General features: G+C 45.0%; 1 protein-coding gene across 1 annotated transcript; it reads right to left on the minus strand.

Annotated features, from left to right (window-relative positions):
• Positions 1 to 7,117: 7,117 nt before the first annotated feature.
• On the minus strand, positions 7,118 to 8,932 carry LOC124696557. Its single transcript, XM_047229270.1, has 3 exons — positions 8,157 to 8,932; positions 7,956 to 8,037; positions 7,118 to 7,408 (listed from the first exon to the last, which is right to left on the minus strand). Exons 1-3 carry the CDS (start codon positions 8,930 to 8,932, stop codon positions 7,196 to 7,198), a joined length of 1,071 nt encoding a protein of 356 aa, XP_047085226.1. The 3' UTR covers positions 7,118 to 7,195.
• Between the last annotated feature and the right edge of the window lie 3,781 nt (positions 8,933 to 12,713).

Consider the following 12,713-nt stretch of genomic DNA (forward strand, 5'->3'; position numbering starts at 1 on the left):
GTTTTCTGAATAGTTAGATTTTCTTAATCAGTTACATTTGGTTATTTTTCCGATGTCGAATTCCATATCCTAATCCAATTTATCGTACATATGTTTATGTTCCTAATATACTAATTCTTTTTTGTTGGCGCTCTGATTTGACAAGTTATTTTGGATATCTCCTTTCTAGCACTGTTGCATACATTCTACATCTTATATGATCTTGAAATATTTTAGGTAAAGTTCCATCGAAGTATATGCTTTCCCTGTTTTAGTTTGATACTGCTGTACCATGATAACAGCCTCCTTATATGGGACTTCGACGAATTAAGTTTTTTATCTATCATCCTTTGAAATGCTTATTGGGATGCAGCTTTAATTTGACATAAGATGAAGTTCTGTTTGCTCTTTCCAATGAAGGTTTGTACTTCCTTTCTTTCATTCAGGTTTGGCTGTTGAAGCCAAATATGTTACAGGAAATTTCTATATGACATAAAGAACTACATATTTCACTGAGTTAGACCATATTATTTTAATATACAACTTTGTTCTGTTGTTACTAAGGTGACATGTACTTAGTTAGTGTTTTGTTTCGGATCTTCCTCATTCTTATGTTCCTGTAGTACAAACAAAATCACCGTCAAATAACTAAAACTGCTATATGTTTTGGGCAAGCTTAACCAGAGGGGGAAACATCTCAAGTGAAGGAGCAGTGGCCGAGAAGCTGCTCGAGGAAGCTTACTACCTCAAGGTTGAGATGGGTCAGATTACATTCATGATTTAATTCTCTTCATCATGCTCAGGTATGCCTTTGTGCTATCTAATGTTGTGTCAAAGATATCCGACATTGTAAATACTCCCTCCGTCCCATAGAAGATGTATCGACTTTGTATAAATTTGGATGCATCTAGACACTAAATAGTACCTAGAAACATCCAAATTTAGACAAATCTGAGACATTCTTTGTGGGACAGAGAGAGTAGATAGTTGCACACTCACTTAAAATTTCTCTCCCATCTCAATTTCAATTCACGTTTAGTTTTCTAACTTTTGGGTAATCATGTTGACTACCTTTGTGAGATAGAGGTTAGGTATCATGCATGTTCACAGTAGTATAAGTTTCATTTAAGTCAATGAAAGGCCGCCATCTCTATCTGGATTCATGCCATTCTGTTTTTACTCTATATGGTCAACATTGTATATGATGGCATGTTAGTGTGTTTGCCTAATCTAAAAAAATTGGGTGAAGCCCCTAAACTACCTTGACGCAACTGAGTATTGCAATATTTTAAAATTGCAAAGCATCATCCTTAGTGTTAGCATAAAAACAGCAACATATTGTGCTTTCCCCTTTTCATGATTATGATTTCTAATGTCGTGCTTCCCGCCACTTGATCTCCTGAAGGAATAAATCGTATGTCCAACAACTCCCGAGCAACTCTCTCACGAACAAAGTGATAGTCCACCTCGATGTGCTTTGTCCTGGCATGAAAGACAGGATTAGCAGAGAGATACGTTGCTCCAAGATTATCACACCACAGAACCGCAGCACGTGACTGTGACACCCTTAACTCAGCAAGTAAAGATTGCACCCATATAACCTCTGCCGTGGCATTCGCCAAGGCCTTATACTCAGCTTCTGTGCTGGAACGTGAGACTGTGGCTTGTTTGCGAGCATGCCAAGAAATCAAATTGGAGCCCAAAAACACAGCAAAGCCACCTGTCGACCTCCTATCATCAGGACACCCAGCCCAATCGGCGTCAGAGAAAGCACTGACTAAGGTAGAGGATGACCGGCTGATCCTTAAACCAAGGGATATAGTACCACGTAAGTACCGCAAGATCCTCTTGACAGCCGTCCAATGAACTGTGGTAGGAGCATGGAGAAACTGACACACCTTGTTGACAGAAATGGCAATGTCCGGTCTGATGAGAGTAATATACTGTAGAGCACCAACAATGCTCCTGTAGCGAGTAGAATCATCACCACTCAGTGGATCTCCATCAGTCAAAGACAACTTGTCAGACACAGACAATGGAGTATCAACTATTTTGCACATGTGCATATTGGCCCGAGTCAAGTGATCATTGGCATATTTTTCTTGAGATAGAATAATGCCATCACGCACCTGCTTTACCTCGATGCCAAGAAAATAGTGAAGAGCACCCAAATCCTTGAGAGCAAAATCCAGACCAAGATCATGAAGGAGAGCATCAACAGCCTTCCCAGAAGAGCTAGCAACTACAATATCATCAACATAGATGAGCATAAAGATCGAGACTCCCCCTTTGTTATAGAAAAATAAAGAGGTATCAGCCTTGGATGCAGTAAACCCAAGAGAATGTAACTTGGAACTAAGGCGAGAGTACCAAGCCCGAGGTGCCTGTTTGAGACCATAGAGCGCTTTATCCAACTTACACACATGTCCAAAGCGAGATTCATACCCAGGGGGTTGGCGCATATAGACCTCCTCTTCCAGAACACCATGTAAAAACGCGTTCTTTACATCTAGCTGACGAAGTTTCCATCCACGAGAGACAGCAAGAGCCAGAACCAAGCGGATGGTAGCCGCCTTAACCACAGGACTAAACGTGTCCTCGTAGTCAATGCCATATCGTTGCTTGAAGCCTTTAGCAACCAAACGAGCTTTATATCGATCCACAGTGCCATCAGCTTTGCGCTTAACTTTGTAAACCCATTTGCAGTCAATCACATTCTGACCTGGGGCAGACGGAACCAAGTGCCATGTACGATTGTGCATAAGGGCAGAATATTCCTCATCCATAGCCTCCTTCCAACGAGTATCAGCCAAAGCTTCAGTGGTGCTAGATGGTTCGCCTGTACTGCAGAAATTGCCATATTTAACTCGATCATACCGGACGGTTCCGTCAGTGTACTCCTTGGGCTTGACAATGCCACTTTGAAGGCGTGTACGCAGACGCACAGGAGAGGCTACAGGCGCAGGCTCCACAGATGATCCTGCTGGAGACAGAGCTGACACAGCGTCAGCAGGTTCGGCCACAGAGGATCCAGTGGCGGGTGAGGCAGTGTGATCCGGTGCAGAAGATCCTGACGAATCTGCAGGGGCAGCAGAGAATCTGGGCGGGGCCGAACCAGCATCGGCGCCAGACGCGGTCGGCACTGCTGCGCGCGCCACATGGGACGGGGACAACGCGCCCGATACGGAGACATGCGCAGGGGACCGGGCAGGTGGAGGTAATCCCGAGGAGCTGCACGCGCCAGAGTCAGCAGGCAATGATTGGGCGCCAGAACTGACGCTAGAATCAGCACGGGGATCCGTGCCAGGTCCAAAAGCAGCAGAATCTTCAGCCTGCACCGTTATTTCATGTGAATCCTGGACAAAAGACTCAGCAGCAGCAGTATTAGTAGGATTAGCATCAGGTGGATTCTGTAAAACATGCCCCTGATTATCATGCAAATGAAGTGGTTGTAATGTGAGAGGGAGAAGATTAATTTCAGCACGAAGACGGGCACCAGCGTTGGAGTGTAACGCGGCAAACGGGAAAACACTTTCATCAAACACGATGTCACGAGAGATGTACACTCGACCGGTGGAAATATCAAGGCATTTATAACCTTTGTGGAGACTGCTGTATCCTAAAAAGGCACACTGTTTAGACCGAAATTGCAACTTGTGCTTATTGTATGGGCGAAGGTTGGGCCAACAAGCACACCCAAACACACGTAAAAACGAGTAATCCCCCTTGTGCCCAAATAACCGTTCCATAGGAGTCTGAGAGTGGATGATTTTACTAGGAAGACGATTGATTAGATAGACAGCAGTAAGGAATGCCTCATCCCAAAATTTGAGTGGCATAGACGCAGATGCAAGAAGAGACAAACCAACCTCGACAATGTGGCGATGTTTGCGCTCAGCTGGACCATTCTGCTGATGTGCATGAGGACAAGAGACTAAGTGAGATATGCCAACTGTCTGAAAGAAAGAATTAAGCTTTTGATACTCTCCTCCCCAATCTGTTTGCATAGCAATTATTTTTCTATCAAAGAGTCTCTCAACATGTTGCTGAAAATCACGAAATTTCTGAAAAACATCAGATTTCTTTTTCAAGAGATAGATCCATGTGAACTTGCTATAATCATCAATAAAACTGACATAGTATTTAAAACGCCCAAAAGAGTCTGAGGCAGGACCCCAAACATCAGAAAACACAAGTTCAAGAGGATGAGTAGATACACTAGTAGACTTTGGATATGGGAGTTGATGGCTCTTGGCCATTTGACAAGCATCGCATACAGACTCTTTATTTGACTCACTAAACGAAATATTATTCTCACGAAGAACTTGATGAACCACAACCGATGATGGATGTCCTAGACGCCTATGCCATATAGATGATGAAGACTTGGCCGCACCATGAGCTTGCCGGCCAAGAGGTGAAGCGGATGATGATGGTAAAGGGTAGAGGCCATCAATGCATCTACCTTGGAGCAGGGTCTCCCTCGTGTCCTGATCCTTTATAAAGAAAGAGTTAGGCCAATACTCAACAAAGGCATGATTATCATGTGCAAGACGACTAGTAGACAGGAGACTTTTTGTGGCTTGTGGAACATGTAGAATATTTTTAAGATGCAAATCATGAACAGGGGTATGAATTACAGAATGACCAACATGATGTATATCCATACCTGCACCACTTGCTGTGTGAATCTGTTCATTGCCATGATAGCGATCTCTCACATGTAGCTTATCAAGTTCTCCTGTAATGTGATCAGTTGCACCAGAATCAGAGTACCAATTTGTATCAACTCCATATTGTCCAACAGCTGCACCAACTGATTTTTCTGGACCACGATAGTTCTTCTGGAATCTTTTCCAACAATTCAGTGCAATGTGGCCTTCCTTGCCACACACTTGACATGTAGGTCTCTGTCCAGATCCTTGAGTGCGACCTCCTCCACGTGAATTATAGCCTCCACGCTGATCGTACCCTCCACGGTTATCATATCCACCGCGGTGCTCATGGCCACGCTGCTCATAGCGCTGGTCATAACCGCGCTGTTCATAGCGCTGATCTGAGTAGTTGTTGCGCCCACCTCCTCTTCCGCCACGGTAGCCACCTCCACGGCCACCTCGGGTTGCGGCGTTCACTGAAGAGTCGCCGGTGGGATTCTGATCTTCTAGACAAGCTTCATAGGACACCAGCTGAGAGTACAGATCACTCAGACTTATGAATTTATCCGCTTTGATCAAAGCAGTAATGGCAGCTACAAACCCATTGTAGGCTTCATCCTGAAGACCCGCCAAGACATACGAAACAATGTCATCATCATCAAGTGGCTTTCCTGCCGCAGCCATCTCGTCGGCAAGAGTCTTGATCTGGTTGAAGTAAACTGAGGCGGTCTTGTTTTCCTTGCGAGTTCCATTGAGCTGAGTGCGGAGTTGCACCACACGAGCCTTAGGCTGAGATGAAAACATCTCTATGATGGCCGTCCAAGCACCCGCCGAACTCGACTGTCCGACCATCTGGGTGAGGACCTCCCTCGACATGTTCCGAAGGAGATAGCCTAGCACGGACTGATCAAGCGAGATCCACCGCGCATACTCAGGATTCGGGACTGTAATCTCCTTCCCGTCCTTGTCCGTCGCCTTGATCTCCTTGTCTGGCTTTGGTGTAGATCCGTCCAGGTACCCATAGAGTTGGGCGCCACGGATGTCAGGAAGAACTTGAGCTTGCCACAGGAGAAAATTCTCTCTGGTGAGTTTCTCAGAGACAACCGCCGTGAGAGGGCTGCCGGAGTGCGTCGGTGTAGAGGAAGATGAGCCGAACGACATGGCTCTGATGCTTCGACGACGGCTTCGAGGATTTTGGGTTACGGCGGCGGCGGCTTAGATGCAATCGGAAGAGATAGGCTCTGATACCATATCAAATATTATGGGAAGCATAACCCTAATCAGGGCCGCCGGGTGTCATTATATATGGTGGACATTACACGTGTACCCATATAGTACACCGTACAAATACAGGAGACCTATACAGATCTATACATACTAGGACAGCTATATATACATGGTTTAACATGTATAAGATGAATGTCTTGTTAATATCTACGTAGTATATAGGTAGAAGTTTATTCTTGACAAGTGTACCTCCATTTTTGTTATCCCGCTTCAGATAATTGACCAATGCATGTATTTGACTGAGTTTCATTTTTGTTTTTGCACTACAGACAATTGAGCGATGTATATATTCGATTATCTTTTCTGTTGTCGCACTTCAGATGGAAACATATGTATTGGATTATTTTCATATGGCATACTAATTGTTTATCTGCAATGTTACCATCGGAACTCTTAGTCCTGTGGTCCTGATGGTTCTACACTTCTACTTGTGCAAAAAATAAGATGGCGTCGATTTCTTATCTCATGCTTTTCGTCCTTTTTACTATGAGACGATGCTGGTGTTTTTGCATGGTCTAATACACTAGATCTACTGGAAGCGTGTTGTATCATGACCAGTGAGTTCATGGTAGGCAAGCCAGTTTACAACTACTGGTCTTCTAATTGGAATCAGTACTAGCTGGAATAAATGCCTTGATGAAGAGTGATGGTACATATTCAGTTCTAATCATCCAATTTAAAGAGAAATCAGTATGGTTTTAATTTTTAGTTTTGTTCTTGTTGGATACATCATACACGGCGACGATTGATAGCTATTACCACTCTTTGATGCTTAAGAACTGGGTGGTTCGTCTCATGAGTATTCCTGTTGTGTATTTATACACATGCACCAAGTATTGCAATCTGATGCAGACGTATGCCTAGCCAATTCAAGACACTCAACAGTACAAAGCAAGAGTTTTTTCTCAAACCATTTTGTAAAGGAAAAAGCCTATACCAGAGATCAACTATGAGCCCAAAACAAGTTTGCTGTAATCAAAACGTGGATAATAATGTGCCAAGAGCGAAAAACGGCGCCGCAAAGCGCGCAAGGTCCATCTAGTATGAGTTGAACGTGGAATAGTAGTCAATGGCTGGCCGATTATCAAACATCAAGCTAACTTCTTTTCTTGCGAGAATCGAAAAGCAAGCCTATGTTGACCATGCAAAACAGGTTGTGCATCGACTCATGTAACCAACGCAAGGACGCGGTGGTGGAGTAAAATTATACACCACTAAAATCTGCAGAGGCAGATCCATTGTTGAGTTCAAATAAGCATGTGAATGTATATATGTTAGCCGCAGAGCGAGGGTATCCTGAAGGAGAAGAAGGAGGAGGGGAGGTGGCCCGTCCTCCTGATGTAGTCCGCCTTCTCCGACGTCCTCGCCGCTCCCTCGTTCAGCATGGCCTCAGCGCTCGCCCGCTTCTCCTCGGCGACTCGCCTCGCCTCCGCCAGTTTGTTGGCGAGCTTCTCCTGCGCCCGAGCTTTCATCTGTTCTGCCTTCATCTGCAGAGCCATTGTTCGGTTCAGAGAAGCATGTGAGAATTTTCGAATGCGGTCATGGTGTGCAGGGATGAGTAGCAAGAGTTAAGCACCCGGCCGACAGTGTTCATGTGGCACATCAATGAATGCTCGCAGCAGATCTACTGTGGTAATGTCGAGCAGTTCGTTCATAAAGCACCAGTACGGTGAATTGAATTGGGTCAGTGTGTTATTGATGATTAGCTCGTTTCAAAATTACTGCATCATTTAAGTTTAGCAGAGCTGTTTGTCTGCTTTCTGTCTACTCCTGTGCACAGAGGCAGACATGCAGTGAATTCTAACTGTACCACTGAAAAAAACTGATCAAGACTGAATGGAATTCGTGTGAGAAATTATGGTTATCCGCAAGACCTTTCTGCAAGAACCTTTTTGCAACCATTGCAAAAGATTGAAACACTTGTACAGAAAGGTTGACTACTCCCAGTATCGTTGGTGCAAAAGGATACTACTCACTTGGGAAAATGATCAAAACAGAAATGGAACTACACGCAAACCATGAGAAAAATCATACCTCAATTCTCTTCATCTCCATCTCAGCTTTTCTCTTCTCATGGTTCTCCCAGGCCTGTATCTTCACCTCTTCACGCTTGTACCTGAATTCACCGAAACAGGGAAAGACAAACTCATGATTTATGCAATCTAACTAACAGATAACAATGACAATTCTGAACACAATGGACAAGATCTGATCTGATATCATTCGCACTCCTACCTCGCCGTGAACTTTGCACGCTCGGCTTCGTCCCAGGCCGCGGCGCGAGACTCGAGCGTGTTTGCTCTAGGAACTCGACCGTCCACCCCGCCGTCGCTCGGCGCCTCGCCGCCACTGACGACACTGCTCGACACCATCTGCTCGGCCGTCCTGACCACCCCGGCGACAACGCCCACGGGCGGCTCGTCCTGCCGCCGCCTCCCGGGCGTGGACGACCGCGACGGGACCGGACTCCGCGCGACGGGCGTGGTGGCGCGCAGCGGCGTGGCGGCCCTGGACGGCTCCTTGCTGGCTATGGGCGTCATCTCGGTGCCCATGTCGCGCAGGCACACCGAGACGGGCGAGCCGTACCCGTGGCCGTGCGGGCGCAGCAGCATGCCGCCGCAGTCCACGTTCTTGGTCTCGCCGACGTCGTCGCCGCTGCCGCCCTCGCCCAGCTGCGGCGGCGTCGGGGGCGCCACCACCATGTTGTACTCGACCCCGCCGTCCACGCTGCTGCAGGACACGCGCCCGTTCTGCGACGACGAGCTCAGCAGCCGCCGGTCGTCGGCGTTGGAGTTGCGGGGCTTGGCGGCGCCGCCCTTGCCGCCGTGGATCCCGTCGCCGCCGTTGGACATGCCGACGAGCCACTTCTGCGCGTCGTCCCACTTGGACGGCATCGGCTTGAGCCTGGACGGCGCGGCCTGGCTCTTGCGCTGCGGCCGCCCGTTGGCCGCGCCATTGGTGGTGTAGCTGCTGTAGCACTCCTTGTCGTCCACCTGCCGCGCCGCTTGCATTGTCGTCTGAGCAGATGCGATCGGTGCTCAGAGCTGCAGGTGAACAGAAAGCTCTGTTCTTTCCGCAAACGTGCGACTGGAGAACCAGTGAACCAGATCTAGCTGCGGAAAAGGTAGGGAATTTGGTCACTTCTGATGGAAAGAAAAGTGATAAACTGCATACATCATCGCCGGAATTCGCTCGATGTGCACGGCGAGCACGGACACCGACGGAAAAGAAAGGAAGACAGAGTACCACCGTTTACTCAACAGAAAACAATGGCAGCTCCCATACTATTCACAAGCAATCTCCTCGAACTATGCCACAAAATAATCGAAAATTATGTTACTTTAACCAAGAAGAGATGCAAAAGTGCCCATATTCAGTTCCCCTATTATTCCCTCTTTTCCACGGAAAGCCATGACATCGCCATCAGATGAAGTGACCCCAAACTACACCACTTCCACAGTTACACAACGGGAAGTGTCAAATCTACTCAGCTGGCAGCAATGGCAGAAAAAGGCTTGGAAAAAACCAGAAAAGTTGCTGAGAGCTCACTCACCTTGGGAGCTGGAGCCTGCAGACAGGGTGAGAATGGGGGAATGAAGAGAGGATGGCAGGCTGCAAAGGGGCAAACAGGCTAGTAGTGCTGCTGTCTAGGTTCCATCTTCTCTCCACGGGCTCTTGATCAGATCGCGTTTTGCTTGACCGTTGAGGCAGCACAGCAGGGCGCACATGGGTTACTGCAGATTCCACGAGATAGATCGGTGGCGCTACGTGCAGAATATATTAGAAAAACAACAACAGCATTCTGTGCTGCAATTGGCTAGACAAAGTATTCTTGACGACACGCCGCAGGGTAGTGGTCTAGTGGATCTCAGCCTATGGTGTACCGGTGCAATCAGTCCCAACTCATCACTATGCAAAAAGGCATAAACTCTTTCTTACAAAACATGACAATATTGCCTTCAAAAAAAAAAAAAAAAAAAAACATGACAATATCCACACGGCACTACTTCCACCAAGCCAAACTACCCCCTCCGTCCTATGAAACATGTATTAAATTTGGATCTATTGTTGTGTTGTTTCATGGGAGAGAGCAAGTACTTCAAATCCAATTGGACATATCGTTTTTTCTAGACAAACTTGCAGAAAAATTGTGATATAATTGAATTATATTACGTTGATGTAATAGTTTTTCAGTAATTTGTCACAATTTACAAAGTGTTGCTCATGACTAAATGATTTACCGCAGACAAGATGCTTCGGCACCCAGAAGCATATCACACATGATCCTAGTTTTTGAAATGAGTTTTACACTTATTTTGAAATGTCAAAAAATTCTGATGAAAAAATGGCACGCGTATATCTTGATGTTATGTGTGCTCACAACGTTTTTTCATGGAAAAGAGTGAGTGATGATTTTCTCATGGTCATAGAGGTGTAACCTCTCAATATGGTATATCGAGAAAATCATCACCCTCGCACATGCAACATGCGATACATCCGGAATCCGTTTTCGATGAGCTAGAGGTTGTCATGAGAGTGAACACAAACTCTAACCCATCTCATGGATAAGAACCAAAAACAACCAAGAAACACGATGCAATGCATGCAAGGTTTGAGCTCTCTCCGATGATGCGACCTACTATCCTATCGAGCACAAACCTTAACCTTGCGCGTTCCTCTCGAGTCGGCAAGCTCCGTCTTCATCCTCTTCATCATTGTACATGCCACCGTCTTCCTCCAACATACACGCCACCGTCTTCTTCGATCTTGTACGCACGCCACTGTCTTCATCCATCTTCATCTTCAACCAGTGGCGGACGCAGGAAAGAATTGGAGGGGGGGGGGGGCACACCTCAAAAAAAAATTTTTGCGCACCCCCAAATTGTGAAAAACCTTTGCATAATAAAGTAATGAACAATATACAAGACAAATTCATTGCATTGGAGTTCAATACATATATCAAATGTGTACGATTACAATACAAATAGTTCAAAATATTACAAGGGTCTTACATGGTAGAATATAGCATAATTAGAAACTTACATCATTTCTTCAATCTACGGTTTCGCATTGCCATGAAAGTTTCAGCAATGGTATCATCACTTACATGAATGAACACCCCTCGCTCGATAAATGTCACTAAGCAATGGTTCAAGAGGTTATCACTCATACTATTTCTCAACTTGTTTTTTACTAGACTCATTGCGGAAAATACTCTTTCAACATTCGCCGTCGCCACCGGTAGAAGCAATATCAATTTGAGAAGCATGTAAACTAAATCATAAACAACATGCTTTTTTGTTTCAACAAGCTTAATAGAGAGCTCACCAAGATGATTGACACATTTGAATCTATCATCTTTTCTCATGTCATCAATAAAGATCTCAAGTTGGGGTTCAAGTCTTAACAAATCCATGCTTGATATGTCATTGGGGTAGAATTGAGCAAGTCTCATTACCTTTTGTGCATCATAAGAAGCAAATGAATTCACGGGATTCAAAGCCGCCATACAAATAAGCAACTCCATGTTAACCTCATCAAACCGATTGTCAAGCTCTTGAATAACTTGGTCAACAACGCCAAGATACACTTCTCTTCTATAACGATCATCATTTGTTTGCTTTTCATAATACCGTTGTGATCTTCCATGAGCCACATAATTAGATTCCGGGGAAGGAACTTCAATGCCATGAGTGTTGCAAAAGAATGTCACCTTTGCAAGAAATCTTTCCCATCCAAGTGATGACCTCATATCCTTCATTTTCTCCTTTGCCAATCCAACAAGCACCATTGCATTGAGAATATCTTGATCCTTCTTTTGCAAAGATATAGACAAGTCATTTGTGTAGCCAAGAACAACAAGCATCAAGTTGAGATTGAAAACAAAGTCAAATGATTCAAAGGCCGCGGCAACTCCTCTTATTCTTGTCCACTCACTCTTTTGTGAAGGATCTTTTCCAATCCTTACAAGCACCTCAAGTATCACCGGGTACATATCAACAATGTGTAGAATGGTCTTGTAATGAGAGCCCCATCGAGTATCACCGGGTCTAGATAAACCCATCTCTTGATTGAGTCCACTTCCACTTTCAATTTCACCCATCTCAACTGCTTGTAAAACTTGTTGAGCTCTAACATCTCGAAGCATGTCATGACGCTTGCAAGAAACTCCAATGATATTGAACAAATAAGAAACATGATCAAAGAACCACACACATGCTTCATTATCCTTTGCCACTGCAATAAGAACCAATTGAAGTTGATGTGCAAAGCAATGTATGTAATAAGAAGAAGGTGACTCTTTCATGATCAATGTTTTTAACCCCTTAATCTCACCCTTCATGTTGCTAGCCCCATCATATCCTTGTCCACGAATTTGAGTGGGAGACAAATGATGATCTTTTAGCAAAGATATAATTGCAACCTTGAGAGACAATGAAGTAGTATCGGAAACATGAACTACTCCAAGGAACCTCTCACATATTCTTCCCAATTTATCCACATAACGCAAACAAAGAGCAAGTTGTTCTTTGTGAGACATATCACTAGACTCGTCGGCTAGAATTGCATAGTGGTCACCATCAAGATCTTCAATGATTAGTCTAGTAGTTTCTATGGCACAACATTCAATAATGTCATGTTGTATCCTTGGACTATTCAAGATGCAATTTTCGGGAGCATTCTTCAAAACAACCTTATTGACTTCCTCATTACCTTCCGCAAGCCACTTTAGAAGTTCAAGAAAATTTCCCCGGTTGGTTGATTCTTCACTCTCATCATGTCCACGGAATG

The sequence above is a fragment of the Lolium rigidum genome, chromosome 3 (assembly GCF_022539505.1).
Source record: "Lolium rigidum isolate FL_2022 chromosome 3, APGP_CSIRO_Lrig_0.1, whole genome shotgun sequence".
NCBI lineage: Eukaryota > Viridiplantae > Streptophyta > Magnoliopsida > Poales > Poaceae > Lolium > Lolium rigidum.

Bases quoted from the DNA above. Each gene is read 5' to 3' on its own strand.
- LOC124696557 (XM_047229270.1), bottom strand. From the start codon at position 8,932: ATGCAAGCGGCGCGGCAGGTGGACGACAAGGAGTGCTACAGCAGCTAC. The intron at 8,038-8,156 runs GTAGGAGTGCGA...CGGTGAATTCAG, and splicing joins CGTGCAAAGTTCACGGCGAG to GTACAAGCGTGAAGAGGTGA. The intron at 7,409-7,955 runs GTATGATTTTTC...ATGGCTCTGCAG, and splicing joins TGGAGATGAAGAGAATTGAG to ATGAAGGCAGAACAGATGAA.